This window comes from Microplitis mediator, chromosome 8, assembly GCF_029852145.1.
Source record: "Microplitis mediator isolate UGA2020A chromosome 8, iyMicMedi2.1, whole genome shotgun sequence".
NCBI lineage: Eukaryota > Metazoa > Arthropoda > Insecta > Hymenoptera > Braconidae > Microplitis > Microplitis mediator.
In genome coordinates this window covers 1,814,120-1,834,252 of record NC_079976.1, presented here as the reverse complement: position 1 = coordinate 1,834,252, position 20,133 = coordinate 1,814,120, and the positions used below count along the sequence as shown (strand labels likewise).

Genomic DNA, 20,133 nt, shown 5'->3' with positions numbered 1-20,133 from the left:
ACTCATGAAAAATAAAATTAAATTTAAACGGGAATTGTAAAGAGTGTGTGTGTGTGTGTGTGTGTGTATTTATCATGTAGTGTTTTGTTGGGCTTATTTTTTTGGCGTTAGTTTTGTTCGTGAGAAATCGATTGACGTTTGTCGGTAACAAAAAAGGCTAAGGTTTAATGAAAAAAAAAAAAGAGGAAAAAAATAATAGAGGAAAGAGAAGCGAGGCACATTTTCTGTTTAGATATAGGGCCTTGTTCCGATATTTATGAGGCCCATTAGTTTAACACGAGGACCGAAGAGTCCAATCGCGTTTCCGTATATGGCAGGAAACGATGCCGAGTGCGCTGAAACGAACCAAATACGTTTCTGATGCTAAAGTCTTTGTTCACTTGGTTTTTTTTTTTTTTTTGTTTTCAGAAAAAGAAAAAAAATAAATGATACGATACTGAGATGAAACAAAATGGGATACTGACAACAAATAGATTAGCATTTTTACTTGGATAAAAGACATTTCTTAAAGTGGAAAATTGCCTTTTATTGAATTAAATAGACCGAATAAATTTTATTTAACTCTAAATATTTTATGGAATTGATAAAAATTTTTCTTTCAATTATTCTCAGTGTTTATATAATTTAACATTTATAAGAAACTTTTTTATTTCTTTCATAAAAGTTTTATAGACTTTTAAGTAATGGAATTTTTTTTTCCCTGTACGCTGTAAAAAATTTTTCTGTGAAAATTACACGACATTCGGTGTTAAATTTAGGCGGTGAATTTAAAATTTTTACACCAAGTGATAATTTTGCGTTAAGAAAATTAATTATAAAAATATTCAATGATCGTTTTTTTGTTCATTGATCAAAATTATGAGTACTACGAAATGGTGTAAAAAATTACACGGATGGAAAATTAACACCGAGAGAATTTCAGACTCCACTGCCGTGTAAAGTTCGATTTTTACACCGAAATTTTTCACAGTAAATTTTAGATGATTATTTTTTTTTTAATTACCGATAATTTATTTTTTTAAAACTACAAGAATTAAAAAAAAAGTTGTAATGATAAAAACAAAAAGAAACCGGGTGATTTATTGAATCTAATAACTTTCTTATAGTTTTAGAAGGAAACATTTTAAGATTTATCCGGTACTTAAGAGAACTATATACTATGAAATTCCCCAAGAACGCAAGAGTCCCAAAAGTGTTTGTCAGAGCCAATAAATAACATTCTTTTGTTTTTTATTACATTGAAAAATGAGGTGACAAGAGGTGGGTTAACCGTGGCGAGGACAGTATCATGGGGATAATCGATGAAAAGGATTTCGTGGTCTCTCGGTTCTTTTGCTTTTCTTCTCGGTCTAGTTTTCGTAGCTGATGCGGTGGATACTCAATAAGTTTCTACACACCGTCCACCACAACCACCACCAGCACACCCACACCCACCTCCACCTTCTTCTTCTTCTACTTCTACTTCTATTTCTACCTTTACTTCATCTCCTCCCTTCATCTCAGCCTCCCTAAGTGCGCTCGCGAGCAAACAAAGAGACGGACAGAAAAACAACTCGGAGGATATTTAACGCGAGACAAACAGACGAAATATTCACGAGGATTACAATATATTTCTACATTAATCGGCTTGTGTTCGTGTATTTGAACTTTCACATAAAAAATAATAATAAAAACCGATTTAAACTTTGTTTCATTTTTTTACTCGTATTTTTTACTAAACTTACTTTTTTTATATTTACAGCACAGAAATTTCGATATATGATCCATTGTTACAAAAGTATGAAAATAAAACCGAGACTATTTACATGCGGATAAAAAATATCCATAAAAAAAAATAATAATAAAAGTTTGCTAACGAAACTTTTCAGCGGCGAATGTTTTTAAAATTTGTCAATGCGTAAACCGGATATTTATGTGAAAAAAAATTTAATAAAGATAATGAATTAATTATGAAATAGTAAAAAAAAATAAATAAATAATAAATAAACATTTCTGTATTTCATAAACAAAAAACTTAAATATTTAATCGTTAAATATGGGGTTTATTTTTTTAAGTAAAATAAATCATAGCGTAGTGCGTCGCGTAATCCTGAGGGACGCGGATCGAATCCCGTCACCGGTATTTGGACAAGATTTTATTTTATTTTGCAAACGATTGTTTAAATATTAAATGAAAAATTTGAATATTAATTTTTCTTTTTTTTTAGCACCTAGATATTGGAATCGCGAGTTTCAATGTCTGTTTAGCCAGCGGAAATTAATAAATCGTTAAATATTAATTTTATTTTACAAATATGACAAATCGTGACTTAATCCTCAGAGACGCGGATTTTATTCCAGTATTCAGAAAATTCTTTTTCTTTTTACTAACCAATATTTGTATTAAATTTTTCAGTGAAAATTTATTTTCATAAATTTTATAATCTATTTATTGAAATAGACTAAAAATATACACAGTAATTTTTTTTATTATCTAAAAAATTTGAATACTAATTTTTTTTAATCAACAAACAATTGAATTTTACATGAATTGTTGCAGCTAAACAAATAGAAGCCCAGTACGTCATGTAATCCTAAGGGACGCGGATCGAATACCGTCGGTGGTATTTGGATTTTTTTTTAACTCCGTTTGCAATGAATTTTGATAGAAAACTAGTATATTTGATATTTCGTAGTTAAAAAAGTTATTTATCATTTTTCGTTACGAGCAATATGTAAAATAAAGTTGGAATAGGGGTAAAAAAAGTAAAAAATCGATAATTTGGTATTAAAAAAAAAAAAAAAAAAAGTGGTAAACATAAGTTAGTATGACGATAAAGTTTATTGAAAAGCTGACAGTTACGTTTGTTGATGCGATCAGTTAGAGTTGACTACACTAGAACGACGAAGGAACGAATGAGCGAGCGAACCAACGATCGAGGCAGTTTATAAACGATAAAAGTACCTAGCAGTCCATATACATTATATGTGTACACGTAAGGGTCTACATGGGGATCCTGAAAGGTGTAAGTGAGTAAGCAACATCGTTTCCCGTGTAAATGTACGAGAAAATGTACGCGGAAGAAAAATTAAGAGACAAGGAAGAAGAATAGGGGATAGAAAGAGAAGGAAAAAGAGTAAGAAGAGGAATCCAGAGGAATAGAAGTAAAACGAATACGAGTATCGCACCTGGATACTTTTACTACCTAATCGATAAGCCGGCTAGCGAGTAATTGAATCGCTTCGCAGAACCCAGACGTAAATGATAAGCCTCGTAAAAATCTTTCGCCTATATTGTTAACTAAAAATAAAATTGTATTTTACACAGTCGTAGACTTGGAAATAACCCTTTCGTGTTTAGATAGAGAGTTGTTATTTGTAATTTAGCTCACTACAAATTCGAAACCAATAAACGATAAAAATAGTCTGTTAAATTATTTATCAGAGCAATAACCAAGAAAATGGACGTTAGAATATATAAAATGTAAATAAATAAAAAGTGTGGGCGAGACAAAAGTGGCGAAACGAAACGAGCGATCGACAGTTCCGACGTTCCATTATTTAGCCCCAAAGTAACCCGACAAAATCGTTATTGAGGGGGTGGACAAAAAAAAATATAGACAGGGGGAATATCCACTTAGCGGTGAATTGACTACTTCTCCCTCTCAGCTTTTTCAGTTGCGCAAAAAAATACGATAAAAAAAAAAATTACCATTTTGTTGAATGGCCCGTTAGATAAATTACCGATTTCTATTATTATCATTGTCATTATTTACTTAACTTTATTTATTACATTTTTTTATTTTAATTTATCGTATTTATATATATATATATATATATACAGCTTTTTTCCCGCTAGCTGAGGGAACAATGAATTGAAATGGAGGGTTAATCGGGATGAAATAGATACTCTGTAATTAATCAATTGGGTGAATGACAGTGTCCATACCCGCATTGTTCCCACGTCGCTTCTGTGGATTTATATATATATATATATTTTTCAGTGTACAGTAAACGTTCTATACTACGATCTACAATTGTTATATTAGTATATATATTTAAATAGGACCAGATACAGAGGGCTGACAAGAAAGAAATGAAATGAAAGAAATAATGGAAAGAAAGGCACCAAGTTTTCCTACTTTAATGTGCCACGCGTCGTTTTTGTGCAGTAAAAATAACTGGGATTTATACATATATATATACATATATGTGTAAATGTTTAAACTAAAAGAAAGAAAAATATATGTATGCTTTCTATACAATTGTCTCGGCGCAAATGGCGCATCTGTGTACAAAGACTTTTAGGTGACATTTTTTACTTGCATGACACACGATCACAAGCGAAAATTTTATATATATTTTTTTTCAAGGCCGTAAGTTCAATAGCAAGTTACCGTTTGAACTTTTGACATATTTGTCAGTTATAAAAAATAGCTTTTAAAAGCCAGTTTATTTGCTTTCTTCGTCTTCTTCTGCGCGTTTTTAAAATAAATACTTTTTTTTAAACATTTCCGATTGATTTATCGAATTTTTCACGGCTCAAAATAATAAAAATGAATTTTTATAAATAATATCGAAGGTTTTATGTTTCTAATGAACTTGAATGACGGGTTGACATTAAATAATCGGTGGTATTTATCATCTTCTACGAAACATACCCACAGCTAATGAGATAATTACTCGCAATTCAAAAAGACAAAGACCACCCTCTGCGTAAGAGCGGTTCTTTATGGATGATCTTAACTCCTTTAGTTTAGTTGCCTGCTCTTTTGTTAGTCGGTTTGTTTTTTTACTTTTATTTAAACTCTTTACTTTATCATCTTGGGACTTTGCACGAGCGTCTTATTCGTTTGTCTTATTCCTTAGTCTAGTTGTTGAATCGAGAGAACGCCAGGCTAACTTGGTTACACGCCTATCAGGCTAATCGTTTGACTTTTTTCTTTTATTTATTCTTTAACTCTTTTTTATTACTCTCCCCCCCCCCCTCTCTCGTTCTCTCTTTAGCTGACATTTGTACGTACAGTGATAGTTAATACACGACAAGTCAATGGCACAAATGGAAGGGTACCATCGCTCGCGAAGTTGCCTGTCAATGAAAATGTCAATCTACGAGATTTATGGCAGCCTAGATCAAGAACAAAGATACAACACTAACAATAATACTTGTATTGAGATCTCCCTATATCTATTGTCACTTTTATTCATTCAAGTGCAAACATACCAGTTGATTCTATATAATAAAATTATATATATATATGTACTTGACATATTTCGTGAGAAATTTTTTTATTATCAACAATGAAAATATTAAATCAATTTTTTTTATTTACTAAATCCTGAAAAAAATTTTACCCGAATTGAATCGACGGAATTCGAAGCTCGAATTTTTTTATGAAAGCTGATCCAATTTTTCGACGTGGAAAAAATTTATGTTGTAAATAAATTGTAGGATTTTTAAAATCATTCACTTTGGGAGTGATGGAAAAAAATAAAATATAAAAAATCAGGCGAATATTACGAATGCCAGAGGGAACTGAAATTGGCAAGTGGGCTTGCGATCAATTTAATAAAATAAATTAAATTTAAAAATGGACGATATCGAGAAAGTTAACCTCACATTTTTTGTAAAAGCAGATTCAATTTTTTGGCAATGAAAAAATTAATTTAATCAAATAATTGTTGGATATTTTAAAAGGTTCACTTTAGTAGGGACGAAAAAAAATTTATAATTTTAAATCGACCGGATATTGGGGTAATGAGGAAGGACTAAAAATGGCAAGTGAGGCCAGGCTATTTTTCGCCGCAAGACTTGTAAAATTAACTCGAGTTAATTGAATGTGACGTCAGATAAAAAGTTATTCAAGATTTATAAGCAGCAGAGTTTGGTCGGTTAACCTAAAAATCTATAATGGGACGTTATGTATGCACTGAGAGAAAAAAACGGTTTTCTGAACTAAGGAATCGTAGTTCACAGACGACTCAGCTATTGAAGTCAGTTTCAGTAACTAATACGCCACAGTAAAGTGCTCTACGACTACATAGTCGTTCTTACTATTTTTAGTTACATATACTAAGATAGCAATAATGAACATAACTACTTTAGGGAAAGTTTTTATTACTATCAGTTTAAAGTTAACGTAACTATAACTTATATTGTAGCAAGCAATTTATTCTTAGTCTAATAAATATTAAGATTATTGTGATGTTAATAATGTACACTTAGTTCTTCAGATCATTTATAATAGTAGCAATAAGTATTTGTGTCTAGATGTACACACTAGAAAATCGAACTTTCTGCGAATGTACTAATTTGACTTATTGTAACTAAACATTCATAGTTACCATTGCCATAATTTAGTATTGCAAGAAACAAAATTATTTAGTGATCTGTAGTGCGAATTTTGTTTCATTGTTACTGAATTCTTTTTTCTTTAATAGCCAACATTTATGTGATAAATACAGAAATTTTTTTTTTCTATTTCATTAAATATACTTGATGTTTTTCTATTATTACAAAAATTATTTTAGGAAACATTAACGTTAAACATTAATGTTATAATGTAATTTAGCACATCCTATATTACAATCAAAAATAATACTAGTCACTCTGTCTAATAACAGAGAAGTACTGATGCCAGAATTGTTCTCAAGCTTGGAATATAATACTTCTGAAATAAGTTTCTTACCAGGGACACTACAAAAAGTGGGCGCGATCTAGTGGCGAGCACCGAACTACTCCCAATGCTGTTGCCTTGCTCTGATGACTTCCCTCTCCTCCATATATATCTTTTCTCCCAAGAAATTTATCCCTTAGTTTAAGCAACTATTCTGTTTTGGTTGGAGCATGAAAAGTTCTTCCGCTAAATAATAGTACTCATTGAGAGAAATTTTATTTTCTTTAAACAAAAAAGTGCAGATTGCTACAAAAAACTAATACATCTTACTTCAAAAAAATATCTAATATTAAGAAATAAAAACTTCTGTAACAAGTAAAAATTTATCTTGAATTTTTATCTCGAATCGAAATATTTTTTTTCAAGTCAACATATTCCCACGCTTAAATCGAAAAATTTTTACTTATTTAAAGAGTTTTAATTTCTCAATATAGGAGATATTTTTTGTAGCAAGATATGTTAGTTTTTAGTAACAATTGCATTTTTTAGTTTGAAGAAAATAAATTTTGTCAGAATAATTACTATTTTTTTAACGCGAGAATTTTTGTATGCTTCAGCCAAAAAAAAAAAAAAAAAAAGTTGTTTAAGCTAAAAGGAAAATTTATTGGGAGAAAAGATATATATCATCTTGATTGATTTTCATTTTAATAAATAATTCCGAATTGATTGACAACAAAAAATTTTTACACGCCCTTTTGGTATAAAAAAAAATTTTTTTTCACTTTTTTAATCGATCTTCACATTTTTAACAATTCGGAATTGATAAGCAAAAAAAATGTTTGATACGCTTCTTTGGCTCAGCAGACCCAATAAGGCGTATATTTTGCAGTACGCACTTTTGGCATTAGGATCGGAATTTATAGCCAGGGAAACTAAATATTAAGGATATCCATAACTATATTCTCCTTTGAATTTTTTTTTACAGTCGATTATTAGTCAGCAGAAATATTCTATAATTATTAAATTAACTGGAAATTGGTTGTTTAGACAACTAAGATGAAATAGTACGGTTGATACTTTTGTCAGTATTAAAAGAAACTAAATAAATGCAGTTCTATGAGACGACGACTAAACTCTTAGTTGAGTCAACTATTAAAATTATTTCTACCAACTATCATACAGTCACTAAGCTAACATAGTTACTGTATCTATATTATGTTAATCAGCCCAATGATAAAGGTAATATTGTGTTCACTACTAAGTCTTGATTTAAAAAGATTGAAGTTTTGTAGTGACCATAATGAGGCAAAAATAGTTTCTTAAGTTTAGTTAATGTAACTATTTTTTCGTGCTGATTCACACTAGTATATAGTTCCAGTAACAATAAAAATTGGTTAAGGAGACTATATTTTTATATCTGTCGCTGAATAGTTCAGGTTACTAAGCACTTTTCTCTCAGTGTGTTGATTAAGAACAAAGCAATTGACTTTAGTATATATATACATACATTTAGTGATAATAATACAAGGAGAAATCAATTTCAGTGTAAATTCAGTTCGAATTAGCATTTTCGTTGTCTTGTCCATCATCTCCAAGTCGTCTCTCATTTCCACATGGATCGGTTGCTTTTCCCGTTACGTGTACAGTATTCTCACCAACCGACTGTTTGTACTCCAGTATATATCCATATATATCTGTATACCTATATCTATATCTATATATGGAGGAACATAGAGAATAGCAGAAGACTGGGATGAGGATGATATTAGCGATTCTGTCGACGTCCCAACGGCCCTTGTGTTCGTCGTAGCATTGCCGTATCCACGTCCGTTCCTTCCACTATCCCAAAGGCATCTCACGGCTCTAGCTCGGGGTTTTTTTATTTTTATTTCCTTTTTTTTCTTTATTTTCCACTCTAATTTTTTTTATCTATTTTTTTTCGACACCTTACATATCACATGAACTAAAAAAAAGTGCATACGTAGTACTGAGAGAAGTTGTGTCACGAAAAATGAGCCAGATGACTCATATATTCTAGTTTAAATTCAGCTGAAGGCCCGGGTAAACCGAGTGAAAGTATGCCAACACTATTCAAGATTTATTTACTTTTTTTTTAAATTTTAAAATAAAAAAAAGAAACGGTGTATAATTTATTCTATGGAGAAAACAGGAGGTTGAGTCAGGGGTAGGAACTGTATACATATATGGCACAGTAAGGAAATGATATTTCCGGGTGTTGAAATTTTATCGAGGTAATGTACCAGAGAAGAGCTACTCGATTGTAAGTTATATACAATGTGCGATTGTGAGGACACGTGGCTGTCTCTAGATGTCAAATATCCCAGTAGATATATATATATATATTTTATTGTATGGTTATAAATGAATGTATAGTATCCTATGATGTGGATGATAGGGAGATGAAAGGTCAACTGTATATATACATTTATATGTATAGAGGAGAGACGAGAGACCCTATTAAAATCTGTACTTAGTCTTCTCATTGTCGGGGAATGTCATTAGAACTACACAGGATTTCCTGAGATTGTATTCACTTGTCTGACAAATGAATTATCGTCCTTTACCTCAATGACAATTAATTATCACGATACACGTAACATCTTAGGATATTAATTTCGAAATAGTCAATTTTTCCCGCCTCGCAATTGAAATCGATGAATTATTTATATTTGATCAATCAAATTTATTTTTTGTTTTATAGATTGTAACTTTTCCAAATTTATCAGGAAAATTAAAAAAAAATCATTTATAGGGGTAGGGGGGGGGGAAATGGGATACTTAAAGAAAAATTTAGTTTTTAGGGACCTAAATATCGTAAATTGGCTTCATTTTGATTCTATTTGAAATAAATATAACGAATTTTAGACTGCCATTAGAAAAAAAATTTTTATTTTCTGCGGGCAAAATGGGATACCCCAAAAAAAAGTAAATTTGTTTTTTTTTTTCAAGTGAATAGAATTGATGTAATAATGTCTTTCTAAATTGATGTAAGTAATAAAATTCACTCTCAATATATTTTTAAAGAAGTTTTTCCTTGTTATTTCTTTTCAAAATTTGAAATTGGCGCCAATATTATACTTTTCGCAAAAAATATAAAAATGTTTTTTTTTCGCTTTTAATAGTGTAAAATGATACTAGATGTCATTTTTGACCATTTTCGAAAGTTTTTCGAGAAAAAAAAATTTTGACGAAATTTTGAGGGTATCCCATTTTGCCGGCCTATCTCGTTTTGCCCCCCCCCCCCTTCCCCTATTTTTACTTTTTAATTAATAATTTTTCTAGGGCGCGAAATTTGAATTTTAAAAATTTATAGGAACTGCATAAAAAAAAAATTTGTATTAATTCGACTGAATAAAAAGCTTTTAAATAAAATGGATGACGTAAATATTTGATGTATTTTTAAAAGTCTTTTCGTTATCAATAATAAATTATGAACTCGATAATTTGAAATAACTCGAAGAGAAATTTCTTTTTTTATTTCAAGTTCGTTTAAAAGTTTAAGTTTATGCAGCTATTACTTTTTAATGCTCATATTTAATAATAAAATATACGTATTCGTCTTTGTCGTCGTATATTATTCATGCTCGCGGGTAAGTAGCAGACAGAAGCAGTATAGCAACAACAACAAATTGATGCTGGAAGCAAGAACAGAATCGTATACTGCAATATCTAGTTTATTCAACAAGCTAATTATCTATTTAGAGGATAGCTCATGTTTACAGTAGACAGAGACTCCAAACATACGGGGCTCCAATATTCGATATTAAAAATTAACGCGTCGGAAAAACAAAAAAAAAATCCCTTTTATTTATAATTATTTTAGTTTGTTTTAAAAACAAAAAATTTTTTTTATCCTTTCAGGATAATCACAATTTCCATGCCAATTCTCTAGTTTCCGGCGGAAGCATAGGATCCAAATTTCCCGAGAGGCTTTTCCCGTTCCCTTGCTCATCCTCATTCATTTCCGGGAAACTCTGAGGTAGCTGGGAAAAATCACGGGATAAAGCAATCAACCGGCAATTTTTAACGAGTTGTCTATGAGAGTATGCACGAAAAGGCAAATAAAAAAAAAAAAAAACATTCTATACTAAAAACTTTTTTTTTGTCATTAAAAATAATTAATTGAAATCCATCCATACAAAAATATGCTTTTCAATTTATTTTTACCTTCACACATATTGTTTATTAATTAATTAAAAATTTTTACGTTTAAAAAAAAATTAATTATTTTACCGACTGCGAGATTCGATCTTGGAACCTCGGGTTACATTGCAGCAAAATTACTATTCAATTAATTTAATTTACTAAACTAATTTGATATTTAAAATATTAATTAATAATTAAAATATCAATTTAAAAAATTTTTACGTTTAAAAAAAAATTAATTATTTTATCGACTGCGAGATTCGATCTTGGAACCTCAGGTTACACTGCAGCAGAATTACTATTCGGTTAATTTAATTCAATAAATTAATTTGATAATTAAAATATTAATTAATAATTAAAATATTAATTAAAAAATTTTTTACGTTTAAAAAAAAAAAAAAAATTATTTTACCGACTGCGAGATTCGATCTTGGAACCTCAGGTTACACTGCAGCGAAATTGTTATTCAATTAATTTAATCTACTAAATTAATTTGATTTTTAAAAGATTAATTAATAATTAATATATTAGTTTAAAAAATTTTTACGTTTAAAAATAAAATTTAATTATTTTACCGACTGCGAGATTCGATTTTGGAACCTCAGGTTACACTGCAGCGAAATTGTTATTCAATTAATTTAATCTACTAAATTAATTTGATTTTTAAAAGATTAATTAATAATTAATATATTAGTTTAAAAAATTTTTACGTTTAAAAATAAAATTTAATTATTTTACCGACTGCGAGATTCGATTTTGGAACCTCAGGTTACACTGCAGCGAAATTGTTATTCAATTAATTTAATCTACTAAATTAATTTGATATTTAAAATATTAATTAATAATTAAAATATTAATTCAAAAAATTTTTAGGTTTAAAAAAAAAATTAATTATTTTACCGACTGCGAGATTCGATCTTGGAACCTCAGGTTACACTACAGCAGAATTACTATTCAATTAATTTAATTCACTAAATTAATTTGATATTAAAAATATTAATTAATAATTAAAATATTAATTCAAAAAACTTTTACGTTTAAAAAAAAAAAAAATTATTTTACCGACTGTGAGATTCGATCTTGGAACCTCAGGTTTCACTGCAGCAACAGAGTTACTATTCAATTAATTTAATTTAATATTTAAAATAATAATTAATAATTAAATTGTTAATTTAAAAAATTTTTATTAAAAAAAAAAAAAAAAATACCGCGAATGAGATTCGATCTCAGAACCCGCAATTCTCAAGTTAATAAAAAAAATAATTCGAATGAAAATAAACAATGCAGTTAATAATGGTATGAATAAAATAATAATTAGATTTGTAGCATTTGAACGCGTGTACAATAAAAACATAAAAAAGAAATATATGTGCAAGAGTAATTTATATTTAATCGGTTGAGTTGTTATGCAGTTCAAAGGCATTGTCCATCTAACAGGAGCACAAAGAAGCCGCTGTGCAGAACCCACTAGCATAACCATATGCCCCCGGCCTTCTATTCGTTAATTCTGCACTTATTATACACACACACTCATATATATATATAATGTAATATATGTTACTACAGTGCTACCGACACAACAAACTTTGCTCCGTGTTTAATTCAATGCTGTGTGGGAGAATACGATTGCAATAAACGATTCATTGAAATATAGTACCAGTCGCTCTGCTAATACTTCCATAGCTACTGGCGCTACTGCATCCAACAAAGTATTACCTGTTATTAATTTGCCTCAGTAAATACGCTCACGATTAATATTGTTATCATTATCATCACTATTAACGCGACGAACCGATTTTAATTTATCTGTTATACGCTTTTTTTACCATTCGACTCAACGGATACTATTTTATTTTAAGAGACTTTTTACTCTCAAGTGTCTATCCAATTAATTTTAATTATATAGTTTATTTTTTCATTAGTAATTAATTTCTTCGAATTTGATGAAAAAAATTATCGACAACGGGCTCCAAAGTAAAAAAAAATTTGCGAAAATTCCTGGGCACTCAAGTGTAAAAAAAAAATTTTAAGTTGATTTGGTCGACTAAATCTACAAGGAAACCTTTAAATCTTGAGTGTCAAAAAATGTATGAAATAAAAAGGGAGAAAAATTTGGTAAAAAAAAAAATGAGTAGTTTTGAAAAATTTTCACGAGCATTATCATGGATTGTATAAAATTTGTTTGACACGAAACAAATCGCCGGCGTTTATGCTTGACATTGCAGGACACAAATCGGCTCTTGGGGGAAGGAGATTATGTGCCTATCTACATCGTACACTCTGTTTTTTATTTTTTTTATTTATTTTTCCTCGTCTATCTAGACTTTGGGGTCACCGAGAGTAGTCACCCCTGACGATACGTGAAAGCTACAAAGGCTTTCAGGCAAATAAGGGAGACGTTCTTCGGGTTATGCTTAATGTTACAAACAACATCAGCATCAGCATCAGCATCAGCATGAACATCACCAGTAAAAGCAGTAGGGGTAAATGTATAAGAGCCGCACAGCCACCACCGCAATAACGTGTGAGAAATTCAAGGTGCCGAGACGTTTAGTTATTCGATCTAAAGGTTATCCCCAAATCGATCCTTCAACTTATCCCTTATCCCTCATCTCTGCTCGTGCACTTTTATACCCCACTCATCCCTTTTTAGATTTTTTTTCTTAGTATTCTTTTTGTTAGCTGGCTGACTGGTTTTATTTTATTTTTATTTTTTCATTCTTTTATTCACTCATCCCCTTGTGGGGCAGCGATACCGCCGTCTAGCACGATCTACTTATCTCTGTGAAAGGAGAGCACCGATAACTTTAAACGAGAACAAAAACCGGAAACCAATAACGTAAATCTTGAGGCCAATAGCTTGTAGTTACGGGGGTGACCTAGTATATACGACGATTCTTAGCCGACATGAAAATGTTTCTAGAGGTAATAGTTGTACTACTGAATACCATTCAGAATATAGAGAATAGTCTATTCACATCGATTTACTCTTTGTTACTGAATTATATTCAATATTTTATTCTATACACTAATTCTATATATATTTATGTTTATCTACTGCATTAAAACTTTTCTATTTACTGTAATTTGTTATTTACAAACGACCAGGGGAGAATTTTAGTGAGTTTTACTTTTTTTTTATTTAGTAAGGGAACCGAATCGCAGTAAATTAAAATTTTATACTGAATTTCGGGTAAAAAAATTAATTAATTGTAATGAGCGAAGAAATATTTGAGGGGGGAAAAATGGGCCCTCTAAAATTATGACCCGAAGTTAGCAGACAATTAACAATTTTTGAATTTTTTTTTCAGCAAATAAATTGCGAAAAAAAAAAAAAAAAAATATGCGCATGTAGAAAATTAAAAAAACTACAGGTGCAATTTTTTAAATATTTTTTTTTTATAATTTATCATTGAAAAAAAAATTCAAAAATTTTTAGATGCCGGTTAACTTCAGTATCGAAAATTATGATCCTGAAGTTAGCAGACATTTAAAAATTTTTGAATTTTCGTTTTGCAATAAATCAACTGCAAAAAAATAATACAAAAATATGCACATGAAGAAAATTTAAAAAACTACAGGTGCAATTTTTTCAAATATATTTTTTTTAATTTTTTATCGTCTAAAAAAAAATCCAAAAATTATTAGATGTTTGCTAACTTCAGGATCATTCGAAAATTAATTTTTTTACTCTGTAATTAAAAAAAAATAAAAAATAAATAATTTTTACTTGACATTAAGATAAAAAAACATGAAAACAAAAATTGATAGCACTCGACAGTGAATTTAATAAAAACGGCAGGTAAGTGCACAGACAAAATGAATGGACGTGTGAATGGAAGAGCGAAATGAATGAAATCTTGGGCTAAGCGGGCGGAGTGGATGCGGTCTAAAAGAAAACGCCGGATGAGATAAGAGGTTTGGATGAGGGTGCACGTGTCTCTTGTGGTTGCAGGACCGAAACACACCCACCCGAACGGGCTCCACACCCTCGTCTACTCACTCTTTCAACCGCTCGAGTTGGTGTAAATAAAAAAGGTAAAATAAATACGACCCAAAGCAAATTCTGCTAGTCTCTAAAAAAACCTAGACCTTTCTCCACCCCCACCTCCATCGCCACTTCCATTTCTTCCCTCTTACTCTTCTTTATACTGTCTAAACTAAATTTAATCACCCACTTCTTCAGCCTCAGCCAACTTTATATTTTTCTTCCAAGTGTCAATAAATTTAAGCTAAATATTTTTTTTCATTCCCACGCCGAACTTTTATCAGAACTTGCCCAATAAATAATCAACAGAAAATTTAATTAATTAATAAATAAATAAATATTTGAGCAGAAGCCGAGGAAAAAAAATTAATAATAAAGAATTTAATAAACCATAAAAATGTAAAATTCACTCTAGTACTAATTTCTAGAGGAATGTTTGGGTATGACCCACGTGGGTAGCATAAAGGCCGTGATGACAGAATCCACTACAACTTTACCCCCTATACCTATATATATATATATGAAGAACATAGCTGCCATAGTCCACAAACTAGTCGCTTAAACCAGAGCAGACTAGAGCAGCATCAGCATCAGCAGTAGGAGCAGGATCCAGCGCCTATACATAACAGAGCAGAGAGAGTTTGTAGCTCCCTCGGTTAGCTGCCGGCTTGTCGTCGTTTGTGCCCGCAACCCCGAAAATTTCATCCTCGTGCCTGTGTGTATGCGAGACAACGCGAGAGACGTCGACCACGGCGCATTGGTACCCCCCTTTTCCCGTTGCCCCTGGCAGCCACGACTCGGCAGGCTGCCACCCCCGTCACCCCGAGGTCCTTCATAACCCCCGTCACCCCCTTAAACTCGGTCTATATGCTCGGTACGCGTCGGTATTGTGCCGAGGGGTTGTGGCCTCGCTCCTATATTCCCTCACCTATACCCTATACCAAACGTATGTGCTTGGCTTTGCTACCCAGTCCCCCCAGTCCCAACAAAATACAACCCACTAAATATATATATAGTCTAGTAAATAATATATCTGTGTATACAGTATAGTACAGTAAATAAGGTATATTGTGCAGCAAAAAAGTGACTCACCGTTAGCGAGGGGCAAAATGGGCAGCAGCAGCAAAAGCAGCAGGGTCTTCCCTACTATCCAATACACTCGTTCCTGCATCCTGAAAAAAATATATATATAATATATTTATAACTGTATTTATATATGTATGGTGATATATAATATTCTTCTTCAGAGAAGGCAGTGTAGTATTAGTATATATATGTAGAGAGTATTTGAACATCATATACATGTTAGAGAGACAGATATTGCAAGAAGGATGGAAACTGAAAGCATAAAAGCCTTGTAGATGTGTAAAAGTAAATGGAAAGAGATAAACAAGTGGGAGAGAAGTAAGGAGAGCATATAAGGGAGAAAAGCACTCGTATAATACGTTATATAGTATTTTGACATTCGCCTGTCTCGTATTGTTACGAATCGCGATATAAATTCTCTACGCTCCTGCTGCGATCACTACGGGACCACCTTTGAGTAGAGAAAAAAGGGAGAGGATATGTGGAAAGCATCGCGTGATACATGACGAATTTTCGGTAAAAATGTCAGGTGATAACTGTCTGATATTCGTTGGGAAAATTTTGTTTAAGGTTTTATCGAGGGTGTGATTATTTGTGACAGTAATAAAAGTTATATTGTACGGGTGTTTATTTTGGAAAACTATTTTGGGTAATGAAAGGCTGAGGAAAATGATCGCCTGGGAAACAAAAGGGCTCGTGCGTGATAGAAAATTTTTTGAATTAAATATGGAATTTATTTAGTGGGTGGATTTTTTTTTTCTGTATTTATTTGGGAGGGAGGAAAATGGGCAGAAGATATTTTTGGTAATAATTGGGAAGTGGAATGGAAATGGGATAATTTTGAAAAAATTATTGACAGTAAAATTAAAAAAAAAATTTTGTTAATAGTTGATTGTTATTTTTATTATTCTCTTAATTAAAAAATAAAAAGGTTGTTTTAATCTTAAGATGGGACATTGCAATTAGTGATAAGAGCATTTAATTAATTCAGTATCGCACATAAATCTCTATGAGAAGTCTCGAACATAATGTATACAATAAAATAAAAAAGAAAAGTAAAAAAACGAAACCCGCATTATTCTTAATTATCTTTCTCTCGATAATTTCATTTTTTATAGCAAGTAAATAAAATTTTTTATGTACGTAGTATTAAAAGTGAGAGAAAAAAGTAATTATCACTGACCGTAATAAAAAAAGTAATTTTCGTTAATACTCATACTTTTTTTTAGTATTTGTATGTATGTTTTTTCATTTTCCTGATGGAGATCAAGTACAAATGAAATTTTTACGATAGAAAAACACGACGTATATCAAACCATGTCATCAGTAATAAAAATTATTTTTCGATCTCATAAAACATTTTTTTATTTTATTTAATAGAAAATAAAAGTAAATACTATTTATACCCTCATATATATAAAGGCGGGGTGAGAAAAATCGAGTATCCAATTTTTGACAAAAAAAATTTTTTTTCAAAGCTGCTCCGTTTTTCAAAATTTTTCAAGCACTCCCATTTTTTTTTCAATCGAATAAAAATTTTACAACAGTCGCAAAAAAAAAACGCATTTTGCCATAAAATTTCAAATTTACGCGCTTTCACTCCGGTATTAAAAAAATAAATAAGCCAGTGAGAAAAGAAATTGAGTATTTGCGTACAGGAATAAAATTTGGGCAACACATAAATTATATGACTTTTGATAGGACGTCAGGTATCGAGGTATAGATAAAAGTTTAATTACGACGTATATCCATCACACTGTATCAGCTCGAGTTGGATTTGGATGGTAGTACTATTCCGACTGTTACATAGTAGCTTTACTTTAGCTTTATGCTGGGACATTGTGTGTATATGTGAGTGTTTATGTTACGACAGAAGCTTTTGGTCTTTTCAGTGTTCACAGTCCCGTTTATTTCGATTTCCCCAGTCGTATTAGCGACGCTATCCGTTATCGGCCATTACGCGAGTCCCCAACGAAATGGCTAAAGGCAACACTAGACAAAGACAGAGATAAAGAGAGAGACAGAACAAGGTGTTTACACTGACCACTCAAAGATTTGAATCGCCAGAGTACCATTTACACTCGCATCCTCAATATATTCCACTTGGACTGACAATTTACTAAAAAGTCTCGTGTGTCAACAGACAAACAGACCGCGCCCGGTTCGTTAGTTAAAAACATTTTAAAATTTATGATCCACATAAATTTCACCACTTAGCTTCAATCGCCGTAATTTTCTTTGCAATGTATTATTCAAATGGGTAAAATGCGCATAAATAATTATTTATATAAATTATTATAATTTAAGGTCTTTGAATATAAAAGGAGATTTCGGCAAACAAAATAAAAGTCCGGTATGAAAACACTCGGGAGATAAAATTACAGAACGAGTATTGGCGACAACTGGCGCTAGAAAATCTAAAAATAGTTTTGAATACACGGTTGATGAAAAATAAAAATTTTTAAGAAAAATAATAAAAGTGAGAGTAGAAAAAATATAAAACGGCTGATGCAATTTAATATTCCACTGCAGTGGTAGACTTGAATTCGTTTTCCTCGAGGGGTAATGGTCTCTCTATTTGAGCTTGAAAAATACTCATCATCATCCACGACTACCACCTCTACCGCAAAACACAGCCACCACCAGAACACACACATATAATATATACATATATATATAGATGTAGAAATGGAAAGGCACCCTCAACATTATCGTGTGCCTTCAACTTGTGGATGCCGCAACTACTCTTCTAACTCTTTTCTATTCATCTACGTATTTTTCTTTGACATTTTTTCTTCATTTTTATTATCATTTCTTCACCCATCACCGCGCATACACTAGCAGTTTCAGCGGTAGAAGATGAAGATGAAGACGAAGAAGAAGTATAGCAGTAAAAATATTCGCGTCCCCTAGCTGCTGGTATACTTCCTTTCAACGACAGCGCCCCGACCCATCAGTCTTCCATTCTCAACGGACAGCAGAGACAGATATTTCCCCCGGAAGATGTCCACCAGCGTGTGCTCGATGCATATCTATCTCACAAGTTGGATCTAAAAGTACAGACGACTACGACTACGACTACGAATCTACGGTTTTTCGTCACGTATATCTTTTTTTTTTATCCTCCACTTGGTTTTTTATCTCTTATCACCACCAGTAGTATATCCCTACTAGCCCTTTTCCGCTCGCCACATTTTCTTTCTTTATTTTTTATTATTTTTTTTCTTTAAATCCAGCAAACCCCAACGACGAAGCCACGGCAGGCAGACAAGCACATATTCCCTTTTTTGCCTCGACATAAAAAGAAATGCTTGTATCAGTATGACGACCTTTTTGATTTTTCATCGAAATTGTGAAACTCGGCCAGCGTGAAGATTGCGAGGATTCTCAAGAGAGTGGTCGATCGATCATCAAAGCACGTGGGCGCAATATCGACGAGTAGTTGATGCTTCTACTTCTACTTCTACTTCTACTTCTACTTCTGATTCTACTTACTACTACCATTGCTCCGGTTCTTGAGCTTCTCTTTATACAACTACTTCTATAGTTCTTCGGGCGTGCTGGTGAAACGCGTTAAAATTCCATCGAGTCTCATATCTCTCGTCCGAGTTTCCCTCGATCACTTTCAGACTACTTTCATCCCCATTTTTTTTACCCTTTACACTTTTATTACGTATCTCATAGACACGACACGATTTTCTATGAGTAACACCGCAAATAATATTTTTTCCTTCTTTTTTTTAATTTGATAAGTATTTTTATAAAGACAGTTTACTTTTTCAGGCCACAAATGCACACCTCAAACGCTGCTACAATTAAAAATTCCTGAATTACCGACTGTCGATTTGTTAAATTAGTTTTTTCATTAAAAAAAGCAGCCAAACCTGTCAAAAACTTGCCAAAAACACTAATTTCACATAACAAAACATTTCAATTAATAATAATATAATTTATTTAAAGCCGTAAGATGGACGGTGACGTCTGAAGGTTCACCTAAAGTTTACAAGTCCAATGATATTCATGCTTGTAAACTTTGAATACTTGAAATTGGTTATTTGTCAGTTTTCAATCAGTAATCTATCGGTCATCAATCAGTCATCTCGATGGAAAGTCTATAGAAAGTGTCTGGGAAATGTCTAAGAAGTGTCTAAGAAGTGTCTGGGAAATTTCTAAGAAGTGTCTGGAAAGTGTCTGGGAAATGTCTGAGAAGTGTCTGGGAAATGTCTGAAAAGTGTCTGGGAAATGTCTGAAAAGTGTCTGGGAAATGTCTAAGAAGTGTCTGGAAAGTGTCTGGGA

The 20,133-nt window shown here is 31.7% G+C and overlaps 1 protein-coding gene across 3 annotated transcripts in view; it reads right to left on the bottom strand.

The window, feature by feature from the left end:
- Window positions 1-20,133, bottom strand: part of LOC130673194 (uncharacterized) — a 209,161-nt gene that overhangs the window by 145,378 nt on the left and 43,650 nt on the right. For all 3 annotated transcript variants that reach the window (XM_057478138.1, XM_057478137.1, XM_057478139.1), the window contains exon 2: window positions 15,844-15,923. In XM_057478138.1, the coding sequence (XP_057334121.1) occupies window positions 15,844-15,923 (80 nt within the window). The remainder of the gene's footprint in view (window positions 1-15,843; window positions 15,924-20,133) is intronic.